Here is a 20,094-nt window from a genome sequence, read left to right as displayed (position 1 = left end):
ACATCCCAAAGATTCTCAATGGGACTGAAGTCTGTGGATGTCAATTCATGTGTGAAAATGATGTCTCATGCTAGCTGAACCACTCATTCACAACATGAGCCCCATGAATCCTGGCATCTTCAGGGAAGAAAAATTCCATTGATGGAAAGACCTGGTCATTCAGTATATTCAGGTAGTCAGCTGACCTCATTCTTTGGGGAACATAGCGTTGCTGAACCTGACCAACCCCAGATCATAACACTAACCCCCACAAGCTTATAGGCACTAGGCATGATGAGTGCATCACTTCATCTGCTTCTCATCTTACCCTGATGCATCCATCACTTTGGAACAGGGTAAATCTGGACTCATCAGACCACATGACCTTTTACTGCTCCAGAGTCCAATCTTTATGCTACCTAGCAAACTGAAGCCTTTTGTTTTCTGATCAACCTCGCTGATCAGTGGTTTTCTTAGAGCTAAACAGCTGTTTAGTCCCAATCCCTTGAGTTCCCGTCGCATTGTGCGTGTGAAAATGCTCTTACTTTCACTATTAATCACAGCCATGAGTTTTACTGTTGACTTCCTATGATCATCTAAGAGTTTGTTCCAACCACATTTGTTCCTCGAATATGATGGTCCACCACTGTCCATCCAGGTTTTAATAATGCATTGGACGGTTCTCAACCTGATCTTAGTAGTTTCAGAAATCTCCTTAGCTGTTTTCTTTGCTTGATGCATTACATATTTTCCACGACCACAGGATAGGTCTTCTGACATGGTTGGTTAAGGAATGAGAAGCTTCTCACTGCATCAGCTGGGGTTAAAAAAGTTGCCTGATGAAACATATTCATCACTGCAGTAATTATCCAATGGAAGGCTATTACCTATTTGCTTAGTCAAATCCAAGTGGTGACTCTTTTTTGGACAGGCTGTGTATATCATGAGAGCAGAGTGAAGAAATAAAAAGCTAGCTGACTGACTGACTATGGGGTCCATCCTCTGCTAAAAGGGGATACAACTGGAAATGATGACACTCCACTGTTACAGTTGCCCCATGTGGCTCATCTACTCCCACCACTCACTGTGCAAAACAGGCTTGAATTATCTATGGTAAGCAAAACATAATACTTTGATTTTACGCATAATGCTCTGTAAAGGTCTTCTCTAGCTAAGAAATAGAGGAGTGCTACCCCCAGAGAGCCCATGTAAAGGTCCTTCTTGTGTGGTGCCTGGTGAGGCTGAGACCTAACTTGAAACTACACCTTTTCTGCCTGGAAAATGTCAAACAGAAAGATGTAAGGGAATGAAAAGGCTTTTAAGGGCTCTCTGGAGATGGCTGGCTAAAATCTGTGTTCCCTTTTGAATCACATTTTTGGATACACCAAGTGCGTGCTTTTTCTACAGATTTGTGTGCACACTGTACTTGTAGTTGTATTCTGCTGTGTAAGCTAGTTAAAATTGACTTTAGGCATATTTGTATATTGAAGCATATATAAGATTGACTCATTTAGCATAATGGAATTTCCTACAGTTATGTACGGTACCAACTGCATTGACACTGAACACAAACATAGTAAAAAGATACATGAATAAAGGAAACGGAAGGAGAAGGAAGCTCTGCTAGTCTGCCATCATGCTAATGGGACAGTCACTGTCATTTTCCGTTGTGTTGTATGAGGCTCAGATTGCTCATGTCATTCATGTTACAACATTTCTCTAATGAAAGCTATAATGCAGACCACTTATGTCAACTCACTCTCTACTACAGTGTTGCATTGGAGTGAATATGCACAAATCATGTGGGGAATTAATGTGTACGCATGTATGCATGGAAAATTGAAAGCGTATCTGTGCCTGCATTTATGTGATTGCACTTGAGCGTGTGTGTTTGTTTGGTAATGCTTTTATATCTGCATTGCAAAGTTAAGTCTGCCCAAGTCTGAACACAGTGTTTCTGTGCATCTATAGCTTGGTTGTCAATACTGCAACTCCAGAGTCTTTGAAAGCCTGTGAAAGCCTGCAGTGAAGTCTTTCCAGGTCTCTGTGTATGTGTGAGTGTGTAGCCTTGTGTAGATGCTATACCCTCTTCTCCAGCTGTGCCAGCTGCTCCTTGTAGAAGGCATCCATTGCTTTCAGCTGTGAGTCTTTCTTCTGTAGCTGCTGAGCCTGCACAAGGACATACACAGAAGCACAAGAAGAGCAATGGATCACAATCTGTGCTAAGCACTGATTTCTTGCTATAAGGTCAGAAATTTGTGAATAACTACTTTGGGCATTTGTAGTTTTGTTTCTGTTTTTGGTAAAATAAGAAGCCATTTGATTCATTTACATTTTAATGATAATATTCTGTTGGAGGCAGCGGTTTCCACCAAATTTGAGTGGTTGTACAATTATTAACAGTAGAGGAGAGCAGAATAAAGTAGTGAGAGGGGACAGTAAATTAAAAAGTGTTCCTTTCCTCTGTTGATACTTAAAAGATTTAGTTATTTCCAATGTAATTTAATACAGAAATATGAGATTTTCACAGATTATGAGGTTTATGTTAGAAAGATGATATGTTATGGAATTATGCTAGAATAACCATTTGTCGTTGGTTGACCTTAATTTTTTTAGAAGCCATGTTTTATGTGTCACTTTGGCATGGCAGATGGCTCATAATGTTCACACAGGACCTTGGTTCTCTTTCCAACTAGAGTATAAGCCAGACTATCATTAAATTTGAGGAAATAAATAGTGCCATGGTTGCCAAATTAACACAAAAATTGACCCATAATCAAAATTTGAATTAATTTAACCTGCAATTTATGTTATCAATTTTGTCAACATAATGTTTTCCTTTCCCTCGAAATTGTAACCTTTGACGATTTATAAGAAGCAGAGATTTTCTGGCACAGTTTTTCATCTTTTGCCCTAATCATTCAACAGAGTTTCATGTTCATAAAAGCTGTAACAGTGTATAACCCTGAAGTGGCACCTCTCGTATTGCAACTCAATCATGGTATTTCACATATTACACATAATTGCTTCACCTATAACTTTGATATTAACATGACATGCAGTAGGGGACAAATGCATACATGCACATACACTGGAGTCCAAAAATCTTACACCATTAATGAAGATGCCTCTATTTTGCATGAGTGAAAAGGGAAATATCTAAACAATGACAGTTAAGAATATCCAAGTATTTGATCAGTCATCCTTTTTCTTTAATGCCACCACCATTGAAACTATATGGACTGGTTGAAACTTGACAACCCATGTTATCTCTGCATTAGGGGGCAATATCCTAAAGACCTTCATGTCACATCAGGAATGTTTGGCGTCTGCAGTCTCCAAGTGGTCCATAAAGGTTAGTGGGGATGAGGTCAGGAGGAGAATTCATGACAGTCAGCTCTCCTTGGTCTTCGAGTCAAAGCTTAGAGATGTGCGTGGGCTCATTAACATACTGCAATAAGAATCCTTCTCGCAAAGATGGAAATCATACAGTAGAGCATGTCTCTGAAGAATAGAGTGCTACTTCTCTTGCGTTGCTTTAATAGGCCAGTGCTGCAAATGCAACATTTTCATCCATCTGAAAAGTGTTGAGGGATTTTAAGGCCAAAATATATTAATGCATCCCGGTTAAGGATTTTTCAAGAGCAGACAATTATTCATGTACATACTAGTGTATAAAAAATTATTGCAATACCTTGCCATAAAAAACAATATTCATATGTTTTTTTGAATATTTTATTAGTGCCATTATCATTACCATTAGTACCAGTATCATTAATCAGCGCTGTTTTTGCTAAGAAGAAAAGAATTTTCAGATGATTAACGTTGACATGCGACAGTTAGGCATGAGTGTTTGCAGCGCTCTGCTTCCACTCCTTGCAGGAATAGTGAACGTGCAAACCAATTTTTTTTCTCTTCAGCAGCTTTCAGAGCCTAAAGACATGGCTGCAAATCGAAGTGCTGATGCCGACCGTCCACAGTTTGTGGATAATACAGGCGCTCAAAGCAAGACATGGAATCATTTTGCTTTTGAAGACAATAGGAAGGGAAAGCCCATGGACACCACAAAGCTTCTCTGCAAAACATGTTTTAAACCATTGCAGACCGAGGGAGTCAACGCATCAAACCTAGCTAATCATCTCGCTGACGAACAAAACGACTTATACAAAGAATTTAAAGAGCGACAGGTTAGCAAATGTGAAAGATAATGTAAGAATATTATGCCCTCAAATATAGCACGTATGATCCTTTTGGAACAGATGAACGTTTTTTACCATCAGAGTTTGACACAGTAATTAAACATCTCTCCATGCAAATGCAACTTTCACACTAATGTTAACTTTAGAATAGTCTGCAAGCTGCTAAGTCAGGTGTTCACAGTATGCAGATCAACAACATCAGTTGTAAAGATGAGATGAATTCCTGCAGAAAGAGTGAAAGTGAGTGATTAAAATGTGCGCCACAGTACTGCTGCACTTAAATTACCGTTCAAAAGTTTGGGGTCATCCAGGCAAGTTCATGTTTTCCATGAAAACTCACACTTTAATTCATGTGCTAAAATAATTGTATAAGGGTTTTCTAATCATCAATTAGTATTTCAACACGATTAGCTAACACAGTGTAGCACTAGAACACAGAAGTGATGGTTGCTGGAAATGGGCCTCTGTACCTCTATGTAGATATTCCATTAAAAACAAGAAAAGCACTCAGAGCAGTACTCCGCCACGGCTGCTCAGTCGTTGTATGATTTGTGACGGATAAGTACCGATAAGTCCACAGGTCGATTTGTAGTAGGATGACAATCATGTGATCATCAGCAGGCAACTGACGTTGCATTCACTAGTAGTAATAGTTACAGTGATGTCGTGCCCCTATCTCGCAATGATATAGAAATCTTTAACAAATCCATGGATCCAGACTATAAGCCGCATCATTGCCAAAATCTAATCACTTGGTCCTTGTGTCATTTCTGACCTTCACTAAAAATTTCATCCAAATCCATTGGACCATTTTGGAGAAATGTGGCGCACAGACAGATATATGCCAATCGTCACATACTGTAACTCCACCGTGTTCCTTGGCAGAGTAATCAACCGTTTCCAGCTAGAATAGTCATTTACCACATTAACAATGTCTAGAGTGTATTTCTGATTAATTTTATGTTATCTTCATTGAAAAAAACTGCTCTTTGAAAAAGAAGGACATTTCTAAGTGACTCCAAACTTTTGAACGGTTGTGTATCTCTGCAGGGATTTGTCCTTTAATAAGTGGCAGTGTGACGTGAAGGTGGTAAGGCGTGAGCATGTGAAGAGTTCCTCAAATTCTAGTAAGTAATGAAAAGGTATGTACATAAAATTTCCAAGTGAAAATTTCTATATCATGACAACACTAGTACATACTAGTTGGAGGCCCAAAGACATCCAAATACATACTCATGTTTTCAGAGGACATTCTGCTGACACATTTGTTATATATCATAACCAAGATTTAGTAAACCATACATCTTTTGCCTAAAATTAAATCATTTAGGATGTATTTGACCCCAAAAGTCAAGTCCCCACAAAACATTTTGTTTATCCCCCTAACATGAGTGATAAAAGAACATGCACACACCAGCTTGCACACACTCTGAAACCTCTATCTCTGGAAGGTTCTGCATGAATTCTAGTTATGAGGCACCTCTGAGAGTAATAGAAAAAAAATCGAAATTCCACATACACAAAGCCACAGCCTTCAAAGTAAACCTGCTATTCACCCACTCGTCTACCCATCTATTCCCAGTCATCCATTCCAACTATATTAGGGCCAGCCTAGAAAAACCATTTCGCCTCACATCATATGTTATTATCAAGTATTTTTGAAGCACTGAAGTTGGCAGGCACACACACCTGTTCACAAAAACATGCACACATTAAAGCATGCTGACAGAAAAACATGCATATACATGCAAATATGCTCCACACTGACGGAGTGACAGATGAAAAAAAAACGTGATGGAGCTACAGAGGAGAGAGAGAAATGAAAAAAGATGAGTACAATATACAAAAAGACTAAGAGTAATCATAGAGAATTACAAGTAAAACTGTAAAAACTGACCCATTAGCTACAATTTGTATGTCTGTTTACTTTAGGACAACATATAATTCAATAAATTAAGAAATCAGATTTTTGTAAAATATATCACTGTCGGCAAATTGCTGAAAATGTGGCGACAGGCATGCATGATGGTAAAAAAAAAAGAGAGAGAAAGAGAGATGGGACTGGGGAAAAATTAAGAAGATAAACAAAAAAGCAGGGAAGGGTCCAATTTGCTTTCAGTTCAGTCAAACCAAACACCCCTCTGAAACAGCAATTTAAAAATACTTAATTTCATCCTTTTCATTAAGAATGACTCCAATCAGCACACTAATAGGAGTTTCATCTGTTTTTAAAGCAACCCTCAGCTTGTGTAAAAGTAAAATAGGAAACAAAGTGAGAGTTTGAGATCACCAGAATAGATGGGAAGGACAAAAGAGCAGGAATTGTAATGGATCTTACCATCATTTCTATCTCATCTGCAGACTAGAGATGTCAGGGAATAGAAAGAAAGATAAAGAGCAGGGAGGTAGAGAGCAGTATAAAGTGGGATTAAGAAAGAAAGATGTAGGAGAAAGAGCAAAGCACACACGGTTAGGAGATACAGCTCGATCACAACATAGTGTTTGGGGTGTGCATGTCAAAATAGTATTACCGTAAGTGAAATTAAATACAAAATTCCTGCTATTAATGAAAATAATCAGATTAAAGTCCTACATGTGCTGCTATTGTATTTCACACAGAATCCTAGATTTATAAAATTAAGATAAAGTTGTGACATAATTTACTTGGATTAGAAATGTCCTAGCTCAGAGGATGATTAAAGAGGCATCCCTACATGGACTATTAGAGAATTATTATATAATCCAAAATTAAGAAATAGAACTATCTCATCAACCACACAGCAGCCATCCACATTTCCAGTCACATTTGGTATTTAAGTTATTTAAACTTGCAGACATGTAATTTAAATAATTAGTTTATTTTATTTAAAACATTTTTAACCAGATGAAACCCACTGAGACCAAGATCTCTTTCACAAGGGTGACCTGGCCAAGAGGTCAGCAGCACACGTCATAAAAACAATTACAATATAACTACTATATATATATATATATGTGTATATATATATATATATATGTGTATATATATATATATATATATATATATATATATATATATATATATATGTATATATGTGTGTGTGTGTGTGTGTGTGTGTGTGTGTGTGTGTGTGTGTGTGTGTGTGTATGTATATATACATATACTAACCCCACCCTCATAAAAAGTTCAATTGCCATGTTGGAAGCTTGGAAAGTTCCCTCTGCACCCTAATTATTCACCAAACTCAAGTAAGCAAAATGTTTTTATAACTGGACATTATTCACGTCAGCCTCACCTGAGACCAAAGATCCCAAACTTCAGATTGATAAAATCACCGTGTTACCACCCACAAAACCTGAATCTTCTTAATTCTAAGTCAGCCTCATTATGAAATTAATAATCAACTAATCATTAAATATGAAATGCAGTGTATATTTTTTTTAATTTGCTGATCAAGCATATTTAATCACAGACACAGTATCTTAACTGTAAAAGTGACTTGGTTGCATTAATGGGAACAGAGATACTTAGAGAATTACAACTCTTCTATAATATGAGCTCTGTTCTTTAACCACCACAAAAGTCCTTGTCATGGTGGCCCATTGCTAGCTAAACCCCCACAATGCTGTCTGTTGTCAATATGGAACTGCAGGTTATCCAAATGACCACCGACACAGGGCGCCACCAATTTCAATTACCACTAAATTATTACTGGCCATGAATAAATTAACTGTTAATCTTCAACATTCCTACTGCTGCTGAACTCTATGAAGCACATAATTCAGAATAATCTATTAAAATCTAGCAGTTGCATCTTATAAAACAAAATGGCATTTGGTCTGTATGAACAAGACTTAACTTCCATCCATCCGATATTTATACACCGCCTAATCCTCAATAGGGTCACGGGGGGCTGGAGTCTATCCCAGCTGACTTAGGGTGAAGGCAGGAGACACTCTCTACAGGTCACCAGTCTATCACAGCTACACATTAGGGCTGCCACAAACGACGCGTCGACGAATCGCCTGAGCACGATACGTCATCAAAAGCGGAAGTGAGCGCGCAATGCAACAGAAATCACCGTCCGAGCGGAGCGCGGAACACGCATGGACATCCGCGCTGTATCGTGCATATATAGTATATGCACGATGCGGCGCGGATGTCCGCGCTGTATCGTAAACACGGATGTCCATGCTGTATTGTGCGTATATAATATATGCATAAACTATATATGCACGATACAGCGCGGATGTCCATGCGTGTTCCGCGCTCCACTCGGACGGTGATTTCTGTTGCATTGCGCGCTCACTTCCGCTTTTGATGAAGTATCGTGCTCAGGCGATTAGTCGACGCGTCGTTTGTGGCAGCCCTACTACACATAGAGACAAACAATCACGCACAGTATTTTTGGACTGTGGGAGGAAGCCAGAGTACTCAGAGAAAACCCACACATGCAGAGGAAGAACACGCAAACTTCGTGCAGAAAGATCCCAGGCCAGGACGTGAACCGGGGATCTTCCAGCTGCGCCAACCTTTGATCACTGATCCTGTGCAGCCAAAGACTTAACTTATGTTGCTTTTGAAGATCGTCAGTTTTTGCCACTATTTTGACTGAAAAGAACTTTGTTGGTCCTCAGTCTGTCAAACTCCTTAAAGTAGTTTGGGTTCTAAAAAAGACCTCAGTGTACCCATGTAGACTAAGTACTGATTATGAAAGTAAGTAAATGATCGCATTGCAGCTCCGTATCTGTAATATCTGATGTCTGTTTGTAGTATTTGTTTTGATGATTGATTAAATGCTGTGTGTACAACTTTCGACTCAAGTCAAATTTCAGTAAAAAAAGAATAGCAATAAAGTGAAATCAAATCAAAAAGCAGCTTTTAAGCACTGTCACATCAGGAGATGTATCCTTAGACCTATACTGTGCAAAACTCGTATTGACATTACACATGCATCATGTACCTTCCTACAGACACTAGTGGAGCACACATAGTTCATATAGCATATTTTGACACCAGATGCCACAACGGAAAAGTCAATATGTAGAAAAATATAATAACTGCAAAGTATCTTCAAGACTGACAAGCTGTCACTATATAAAGTACCCTAATGTAGTAAATCTTACACATCTGGTGCTCCAAGCAAATTAATGTCAATCAATATTCCTACAGCTCTAGTGCCACAGGTCTGACTGAGAGCACAGTGGCATCGAAAAGTAGCAGCAGCAGCGTTGAGTAACTGAGGTGAAGAGAGTCTACACGCACATGTGCACACACATAGAGAGGGAGGAAGATTCATCATAATTATCAGGGCTGCTGAACGCCAAATCAAATCAGAGCCGATCGTCTGTGTTTCATAAACAGACCTTAACTGAGAAGAGACAAAGAGAGAGAGGGTTTCTGATGTGAGAGTTACTTCCACTGTTGGGTGAGAAGCTGCAGCTGGCGCATGTTAATGCAGGTGAAAAGAAAGACTGAAATTGCTCATGCATTAATTTTATATGTCAGACAAGTATCTGTTTGGGGGCATTAAGCAGAAACAGGATGGATTTAATTTAAATTTTAAAAAATTTTTCTAAAAAAACTCCTTCCTTTCATTGTTGGTCACGTTTTAATTTGCAGTCAGCGAAGAAACTGCAGTGAATCAGATGACTCCTCTGGTGTCCCTCCAGGGACCTGTGAGTCTATGGTAGATAACAGGCAGCCAGGCGTGACTTTACACACAACACACCACACCGCGCACACACACACACCAAGACACACATACCAAGGTTGTGTGCTCACGTTTTTTTAGTCTGCTTTCCAACCGAGATACCTGACGTTGTCCGTCCATGTCTGTCGTTCATTTACTCAGTATTTTTTGCCAATAGTAATGTGTGACTGAGAGTTTGTCTGTCATTCTGTCTTCCTGCCTTTGATGGTGTGAAAACTGACTTTAGCACTGGACAGTCCCCTTTATTACCCTGCCAAGGAAATCGGCGGCGTTATGTGACGATCAGCGTACATTTGTTCATCTGTCTGTTCGCAACATTACTCAAAAACAGAGTAACAGATTTGGATGAAATTTTCAGGGAAGGTTAGAAATGACACAAGGACCAATTGACTAGATTTTGGCAGTGATGAGGCTTATAATCTGGATCCACAGATTTCTTAAAGATTTCTGTGTCATTGCAAGACAGCGGCACAGCGGCACTGTAACTATGACAACAAGTGAACACTACGTCAGCTGCCTGCTGATGATCACACGATTGCGATCCTACTACACATTGACCGCTGCGGACTTATTGGGACTTATCTGTTGGAAATCATACCACAACTGAGCTGCCATGGTAGAGTACTGCACTCTCTGAGTGCTTTTCTTGTTTCCTCTATTTGTTTCAATCTACCTTTGTGATGGCACAGTGGAGATTACACACAATGCAACGCCATCTAGCATACAGACGGACCAGTGGAGAAACATGCAAAGACCAGAGCGAAACTGTCATCAGCAGTTCGGACTGGACTTTCGCTTTTCCACTGCTGTGTTGGGTTTATTCTCAGTCTCTTTATAAGCGCAACAAGGGCCAACAATTTCAATGGGAGAGACTCATATGCACTAACATGTAGGCACAGCCTGACCAGCTGTCAAAACATAGAAGCTTGGACTACAGCTTACACAGAGGGGCTGTGGCTTTATTCTCTGCAAATCAAACTATTATTACACCACATCTTTATGTAGCAGATGCAATAATGGTGCCATATTAATGCTATATTTATTTTGTTTGTTGTGTCTGGTGTCATTTACCAAAAGAAGCCAAACCTCTCAGTGTTACTTAAGTCGAATAACTGGAACAGTAATATTTCAAATCTCTAAACATATACTATATGATTAAAGAATAAATGAAACTCAGCAAGCATTAAATTCTCTACAATCAGTAGCAATAGAGTCCTCATGTTCAATATCCCATCAGATAGTGTAATGCAGAGCGTACACTCAATACAGTAATTTCAGAGACACACATACAGAAAAGCAAGTTAATGTAACTATTAAGCACTTGCCCCATATTTCAGCCACAACAGTCACATTAGTGTTGGTTAGTTTTTGTCACTACCAAAGCTACAAAGACAAAAGCTCACCAGCACACCAAGGTATTCTCATCACTACCGCCTACCAAGTGAATTCAAACCAGCTCAACCTTACAATGAGTGCTAGGGCTGTGCATTTATTCATTTTGTATAAAATAGCAGGTTGTTTTTTTTACTCCAATATGGTGTCAATCAGTTTATTCAACAACAAAAGGAATTCAATTTTCTCAGATGCTCAGTCGCAAAGTAGTATAAAATTAAAAGGATATTAGGCACCGTGCTTTTAGATCAACATAAAAAATAGGCACCATCATCACTAAGAAAGGTGTTTCATTTTACTTTGAACTTGGGCTAAAACAGATATTATGTGCAGAAAATAAATTTATAAATGTAGCTTTAAAAGCACCATTATGTTCATAATATGGCCAAACTATATAAGAAGAATATAAGAATATATAAAGAATAACTAACTTCATCTGTACTTTGCACTATTTAATCATCTGCTGCAGTTGAAGGAGAGACTTAATCTCTTGTCATAAAGGCTGTCATAATGGTTTTTTCTCAACCACTGTTTAAAACTGTTCTAAAAATGTCCTAAAAAATTAAAACAATAACAATGATAAATCTCACACAGTTAAGAAAAAGAAAAGGACAGAAAATGTTAGAGACAAGTGGAAGACCAAATGCATAAGAAATGTAAACAAGTGGGAAAAAAATAACTTCAGTTATTAACAAGGTGCATAATTGAATACAGCAGCTATTAGCCATAAGCTAAACAGGAGATTAACTAAGAAGCGTATTATCATATATTCTTCCCTCTCCAGGCACGTTCTGCATAACAATCAATTCAGTACACAGCTAGAGGTGTGAAGCATCTACTCAGAAGCTACAGAAAGAGGAAAAAAATGTGTAAATGTGCGATACAGAAAAATCAGAGCGGAGTCAGTAAGGAGAAGTTGAGCTGAAAATGATGAGGGAAAACACAAGACAGGTGTAACAGATAACACATATGAAACAAAAAATAACAAAGGAAGATGGTTAATTGAACTGAACTGAATTTTTAAAAAATCACAGTAAGAAATAGAAAAGCACTCAGAGAGCGCAGTACTCCACCAAGGCTGTTCAATCCCCCATATGGCATTGTCAGAAATGCAGCATTTCTTTTTTAGATATGCAGCATTTGTTTATTAGTTATTAATGATCAGAAATCACGGCACTATAAAATGTGGCCATTTAATATAAATGTACCCACAAACAAAATGACTTTGCGCTGAGGACAGGCGTGTGTTGTGCATATGTACATTATGTATGGATACCGAACCACATGACCTAAATATGTTAGAGGTGGCGGGAATTGATGGGATTCTGAAACACCCCCACAATTTAATCAACTGTTCCTTCTATCATTTCCGACAGATAAGTCCCTCAACGGTCGATCTGTAGTAGGATTGCAATCATGTGATCGTCAGCAGACAGCTGACGTAGCATTCACTTGTTGTCGTCGTAATTACAGTGACGCCGTGTCGCTATCCTGCAATGATACAGAAATTTTTAACAAATCCATGGATCCAGACTATAAGCCACATCACTGTCAAAATCTAATCACTTGGTCCTTGTGTCATTTCTGACCTTTTGTGAAAATTTCATCCAAATCCGTTTTTGAGTAATGTTGAGAACAGACAGACAAACCAATGCCCATCATTACTCCATTGCATTCCTTGGAGTAATGAGTTGCACAAGGGCAAGAGATCTGCTGTGGAAACATCTGACAGCATAACTAAATTCTAGCAAACTTGTTTCAGCACTTTCCATTGGTATGGTGCAATTAAGCACTTCAAGCAAAAACTACGTTGTCAGGAGTCTGGAAATTAACGGAGTGTGAGCACATTTAAGAACAATTATAAAAAAGTAGAAAACAGAAATTATTACTGCATATTATTACCAAAACATATCAAATTTAAAAAAGTGTGTTTATTTACATATATTTTACTGTATTGTGCAAAAGTCAAGTTAGTTCACTTAATGTTTCAATTAAACCTGTGTCTCCCGACATCTCTCCTAAGTTATCGCAAGTTGCAGCATTTTGATGATTTTAAGCAGCAAAGTTGAAATTGCCAAACCGATACAGTTGTGTATGTGAAAACCACATCCCCAGCACAGCATCACATAAGGATTTACTGCCAAAATTACATAGAATAATTTCAGATACTAGTCTAAGTTTTTTTTGGGCTGCACAGTGGGCGTAGTGGGTAGCACTTTCGCCTTGCAGCTAGAAGATCCCTGGTTCGCGTCCTGGCCTTCCTGAGATCTTCCTGCATGGAGTTTGCATGTTCTCCCTGTGCATGCATGGATTTTCTCTGGGTACTTCGGCTTCCTCCCACAGTCCAAAAACATGCTGAGGTTAATTGGTGAGTCTAAATTGTCCATAGGTGTGAATGTGAGTGTGATTGTTTGTCTCAATGTGTAGCCCTGTGATAGACTGGTGACCTGTTAAGGGTGTCCCCTGCCTTCACCTTAAGTCTCCTGGGATAGACTCCAGTGTCCCCATGGCCCTACAGAGGATTAAGCGGTGTATAGATAATGGATGGATGGAATATCAAACACCCAATCCACCTACTGTTCAAATTTACTTAAAAAGAAGCACAAATGTTTTTACAGTGCAACATCTCTGCTATACAGCAGTCATACTATTCCGCAGGTTTTGAGGTTAAGCTGTAGGGACAACAGATGGTGACTGGTTGAGCTGTTAGTCAGCGTGTCTGCCGGGTAGATGCCACAGTGATATCAGCTATGGAGGGCCAAGTCCCTGATCCAGTGTAGAAGGAACACATGATGAGAGCCTCAGCGCACCAGTGTTAACAGTCCAATGGATCATCAACGCACCACATGGGCACAGAACACTAGTGTTTGGGCTTGCAAGTATGTCTGGGGCAGACACGTATAAATATACTTTGACGCATTTCAGTCTTCCCCTGTGGGCAGTGTGTGTGCTGTGTTGCTATCTGATAGCAGCAGCAGTCTGTTCTCCCGTTCCCTCTTTCTCCCCCTCTCTTTATTTACTCCGTTGCGTTTATTTAACACATAGCTCCCAGCGAGGCAATAAATTAGCACTCAATAATAATCTGACTGATAATTACAGCCTTGCAACTACACAGAAGAAGGAGTGGGACAAAATAGGCCGCTGGCTTTTCTCCTCCTACTCTCCTCCATCCATAGGAATACTGCTTTTACTTTGACTGCTGCTTCTTTTATCTTTATCTATAATCTCTGCCTTTGCTACACCGTACTGTCTACAGTCATGAGATGTGATCTAATGTAGTTCAGTGAAGTCAAGCAATCAGCAATGAAAGAAGTTTATTTTGACGGGACAACAGAGACTTTATTTCACGTGTCTGCAAATGTGGTACCAACAGGATTATCTGAGATGTTATTTTTAGTTTTATTATACTTTTTTGACAACATAACATCTCAGATAACCCAGTTGGTACCACATTTATGGAGACAGAAGAAGGAAAGGGAATGCAAGGGATATGACGATCACATGATTGTGATCCTACCACAAATTGACCACTGTAGAACGGGAAATATTTAAAGATTTCATCCGTTGGAAATCATACAACGACTCAGCAGCCTTGGCGGAGTACTGCACTCCCTGAGTGCTTTTCTAGTAAAATAGTGACATTTTAATTCGACAAATTGAATAATTATTTCAAAAAAGGGTTAAAAAAAACTGAACATCTTTATACGCTAACTTAAATGTTGATATTTGGCGAAGTTCCCAAGAATATGTAAATGCCAATATGCAGGCAAGCAGATCAAATTTAAAAATCATTTAATTTGAGACTCAAACCTATGCAGTCATGATACCAGGACATTGCACCGACACCATAGAGACATTAATACGCATCCATCTCATTCATGGTAAAGCTTCTGACAATTGTCTAGATTTTGGCAGTGATGTAGCTTATAGTCTAGATCTATGAATTTTTGAAGATTTCAGCCATCAAAAATGATACAACGACTGAGCAGCTTTGGCGGCGTACCGCGCTCTCTGAGTGCTTTTCTAGTTTCTTTAATTTGAACATTTTTGGAGAACTAATTCAACTTTCTCATCTATCTGCCTTCTTATTCGGCTCATCTTACCTCACTATCTGACACTGCAGTTGGGGAAAGCTAGCTTTGAGCACACAGTCACCCTAATAGCTTTACATGCAGAACCATGTCAGTTCCTGCAGATTACAATTACTGATACAACTGCAGGCTTATCTGTACCTCAGCCTCCTCCACCACCCGCTCCTCCTCCTCCTCCTCTTCAGTCCAGTCCATCACTCACCTCTTTCACGCCATTTCCCTCACTGCCATCTCCTCATTTCCCTTGTATTCCCTTTCCTTCTTCTATGTCTTTTCTGGCCTTTCCTTTCCTATTCACACCTCTGTTACATTACATCTCCTGTTTTCCAATTCATTCTTAGTTCCTTCCATTTTCTCTTCTTAGTTCTATTTTATTTCCTTACTATTTCTTTCCAAATACAGAGACAAGGTCAGTGACACCTGTGTGCAGGTTTCTCCATAACTTTGCAAAGGATTTTGGCACTCAGATGTTTAAATTCTTACACAACATGCAATGGCATTGAGGAGGCAACTGATCGACTCTGTATATAATGTTTATGAATTATCCTCAGCGACAAGAAGAACCAGAAGTCCTGCAACAGATGGTATGAACCCCACGAAATTACAATTTTTTTAAAGTATTCTCATTACTTTTACTATCTAAAGCTTTTCCACAGTACATACAGTATGTGGAAGTGTGCGTGCCTGTTATTAATCCTTTAACACTGTACATATACCCATGCTAGTTAATTGTATTCTGTATTTATACAGTAATGATGTTTAGATTGCCTGAAGGTTGTAAAAGCATTGAAATTCAAGACAAAACTTGTGCGCTAAGCAACTCATTTAACCTTTTTTTTCGCTCATCTAAATGGCATAATAGCAGCGCGTTACCATATGTCTGACTAAATAAGCAGTCAGACGAGTACATGATAAAACATCAAGCAATTCACCAGCTCATATGTACTGCTATAATGAAGCATGTCCCATCTGCCTCAGTCTGTTTCACTCGTGTGTGTGTGTGTGTGTGTGTTTAAGTGTGTGCATAAACACAGCTGTTTCACTCACACCCATAACCAAAGTCTGAATGAGTTTCCTGAGTGTGTAAGAGAGAGACAACACTGTCGCTCCATCAGCAGAGAATCTCCGACTGATTACATGGTTTTGGGTATAAACAAGAGAGGCAGGTTTGTCCAATCAGAACCAACATCTGGCTCATTCCATCAGGGCTGCCTGACAAACAGACAGACAGAAAAGAGGGATCCCAGCGCTATCTTGCTCTGCAGAAGCGTATCTGGCATCAAACACCAGGAACTAACATTTGGCCCTATGGTCTTTGCTGGATGGTGGTTTATACAGTAATATCATAAAGGGAAGTATTCCTGAGTTAAGATGAATATCCCGTGCTAGTGCTTTCAATAGTCCTTCAATGTCTATTACTTTAAAGCAATAGCTATCTAAACAAACGCAGACTGTGTACAGTCCCATAACACATTTTCACATGTGCAAGAACTGATTCACATCATTCCCTTTTTTTTGATAAAGCAAACTTGTTAGAAGTTAACAGTTTCTTATCTACATGCAGCATTTAAAGGCAATCACTAATTTGGACTCATATTTCTGGCCACCTGGAAAACACAAGTCCTATATTGGCTCTCCTCCAGTGTGATTATGATCTTCACTGTGGTATAAACTAACCCATGAGTGAAATGTGTGTCTCTTCAGCTGCTAAATGCCTCACTATTCTCTCTCACTGCTTCGATTTTATTTAAACATTCTCTCTGTTCAATATTAAAGAACCCATAACATGCGCATTTACAGGTTTATTATTGTAACTGTGGGGTCAAGTTGACATGTTTTAATGAATAAGAATAAGAAAAAGTGCATTTTTTTTTAGTGTTATACTTTGCTGCAGCACCTCTCCTCACCCTCTGTCTGAAACACTCTGTTTCAGTTTCTGGCTCTTCAAAACCTCCAAAAAGCCCAGTCTAAAACGTAACCTAAAAAGTAAATACTCAACAGAAGACAGTGAGTTCACTCAGGTAACTCAGGCAACAGCTGCTCTGAAGCAACACATGCTGAAGGAGGCTTTAAAAAGCAGAGAAATTTCCTTACAACAGTGACAAAACTAAAAAGATTACAAAGAGTAATTGAAATTAATAGTGCTGAATGAGCAGCCCATCGCTCTGGTAAAGAAAAGGGTTTTTTTTCTGTCTTTTGGAACTTCTGTATGGAAACCCTAAAGTGCCATAATTTGCCTCCATTTGAACACAATTCAAATCAAAATTCCACTTTTTGGGTAGCACCTATACTTTACAGCAAGGTTCCTGACCACTTATCTTTTGTCAGCTGCTGTTGGCTTGCCCACTTTAAGGTGAAACTGAAATGTCCCTTGTTCATTTTTAGTATACAAGGATTTGTACGATCTTTTGCACCACTTCAAAGTGAAATTGTGATTGTTATACTCATTGTGAGTGTTAACTGCTAAAAGGCATCAATAAATGGAACTGTGATAAGAGTTTTTTGTAAAGACATAATTTACTTTGCTTGGTTATTTTGTTAAAGAAATGAAAACCAATGTTGCTGTGGTAAGTTACTTCCCATTGTTTTGTAAAATAAAATAAATTTTTTTTGAGGATTGGCTTGCATGCAGGGATTTTTTTTTTTCTTGATGCAGAGCTATTTGGTTGTCAAGTTTACACAATGGATTGATTTTAACAACTTTAATGTACTTGGAGTGCGCACTATGCAACTGCAATTTTAAAGAAAATTATAGAAATTTAAAACTCTGCATCAGGAGATACTCAATATTATATGAACAGAGGAAAAAGATTTCCTACAGATTCTCCAGTCTCCCTAGAGATGTAATATTTGTTCTGATCAAAGGAAAATGATCAATGGCCACATATTTAATGAGTGAGGAAATTGTTGAAATTATTTTCCAACTACACCAGCAACAAGATGAGATGTAATCACTTTGTTTATTCACGTTGTAGTAATTGGAACAGCATGTTGCAATATCAAGGAGAAAGAGAAAGTTGGGAGAAGTAGAAAACAAACAGCCCAGTCAGTCAGAATCAATGTTACTGCACAGAGCTGAAGTTAGTTTGAAGTGTGCATTGCTGTATTTGTTTCATCCCTGTTTGTAATTTTACCACCTCTGCTAACCAATTTCATGGGGGAAATTTTGCTTAAGACATACAGTGCCATGAAAAAGTATTTGCCCCCTTCTGAAATTCATATTTTTTGCATATTTTCCTTACTTTAATGCTTAAGATCATTAAAATATCAGACCAAGATAACCCAAGTAAACACAAAATGCAGCTGTTAAATGATTTTATTTATTAAGAAAAAAAACTATTCAATGCTACCTGGCCCTGTGTGAAAAAATAATTGCCCCTTAAACCTAATAACTGGTTGGACCACCCTCAGCAGCAACAACTGAAATCAAGCGCTTTCTATAACTGTCAATGAGTCTTTCACATCTCTGTGGAGATGTTTTGGTCCACTCTTCTTTGCAAAATTGTTTTAATTCAGCAACACTGGAGGGTTTTCGAACATAAATGGCATTTTTAAGGTCATTCCACAGCCTTTCTGACTGATTCGAGTCCAGACTTTGGTTAGGCGACTCCAAAACCTTCATTTGTTTTTTAAGCCATTCAGAAGTCGACTTGCTGGTGTGCTTTGGTTTGTTATCCTGCTGCAGAACTCAAATGTGCTTCAGCTTGAGGTCACAAACTCATGGCCGAACATTCTCCTTCAGGATTTTCTGGCAGAGAGCAGAATTCATGGTTCCATCAATTACAGCAAGCCATCCAGTTAAGTCATGATTTAACAAAGGGGGAAATTACTTTTTCCACATACGGCCAGGTAAGGTTTGGATAGTTTTTTTTTACCTCAAAACATTAAATCATCATTTATAAACTGCATTTTGCATTTACTTTAGTTATCTTTGTCTAATATTTAAATTTCTTTGAAGGTCTTAAACATTTAAGTGGGGGAAATATTCAAAAAAATAAGAATTTGAGGGGGCAAATATTTTTCACGGCACTGTAAATGCGGGCTGCACAGTGGCGTAGTGGTTAGCACTTTCGCCTTGCAGCGAGAAGATCCCTGGTTCGCGTCCCGGCTTTCCCGGGATCTTTCTGCATGGAGTTTGCATGTTCTCCCTGTGCATGCGTGGGTTTTCTCCGGGTACTCCGGCTTCCTCCCACAGTCCAAAAATATGCTGAGGTTAATTGATTATTCTAAATTGCCCGTAGGTGTGAATGTGAGAGTGATTGTTTGTCTATGTATGTGGCCCTGCGACAGACTGGCGACCTGTCTAGGGTGTCCCCTGCCTTCGCCTGAGTCAGCTGGGATAGGCTCCAGCCCCCCCCGCGACCCTAGTGAGGATTAAGCGGTGTATAGATAATGGATGGATGGATGGCACTGTAAATGCCATGTCTATGGCATCAATTCCAAAAGCCCACTAGAAGGCCTTATGGGATTTAGCAAAGAAGGTTAACTTGTGGACACATATCAGGATCAGCTCCACTGAGAATTTTGTCTTGGAATTGTTGTCTCGTGCTGGACTCTCTTTAACGATATTTGAGCAATTGTGCCATACCTGCAGCTGGGATCAATGAGTTCTATAGTGATCTGACGAGTACAGAAGAAGGCTAGTTTAATTTGTGTTTGTGACATTTTGGGGTACAATTTTCCAGTTGGTGAAAGCTCTATCGCTATCCTAAACAATACTGAACAAAAGAGCAAAGCCAA

The 20,094-nt window shown here is 39.0% G+C and overlaps 1 protein-coding gene across 3 annotated transcripts in view; it reads right to left on the bottom strand.

The window, feature by feature from the left end:
• Positions 1-20,094, bottom strand: part of chchd6a (coiled-coil-helix-coiled-coil-helix domain containing 6a) — a 105,560-nt gene that overhangs the window by 69,853 nt on the left and 15,613 nt on the right. For 2 of the 3 annotated variants that reach the window (XM_055013212.1, XM_055013211.1), the window contains exons 5-6: positions 6,517-6,540; positions 2,065-2,148 (exon numbers count right to left, since the gene is read on the bottom strand). In XM_055013212.1, coding sequence (XP_054869187.1) covers positions 2,065-2,148; positions 6,517-6,540 — 108 coding nt within the window. The remainder of the gene's footprint in view (positions 1-2,064; positions 2,149-6,516; positions 6,541-20,094) is intronic. The other variant, XM_055013213.1, reaches the window with a different exon arrangement.

This window comes from Amphiprion ocellaris, chromosome 8 (genome assembly GCF_022539595.1).
Source record: "Amphiprion ocellaris isolate individual 3 ecotype Okinawa chromosome 8, ASM2253959v1, whole genome shotgun sequence".
Lineage (NCBI taxonomy): Eukaryota > Metazoa > Chordata > Actinopteri > Pomacentridae > Amphiprion > Amphiprion ocellaris.
The sequence above is the reverse complement of the archived record's forward strand: the minus strand, read 5'-3'. Positions and strand labels throughout refer to the sequence as shown.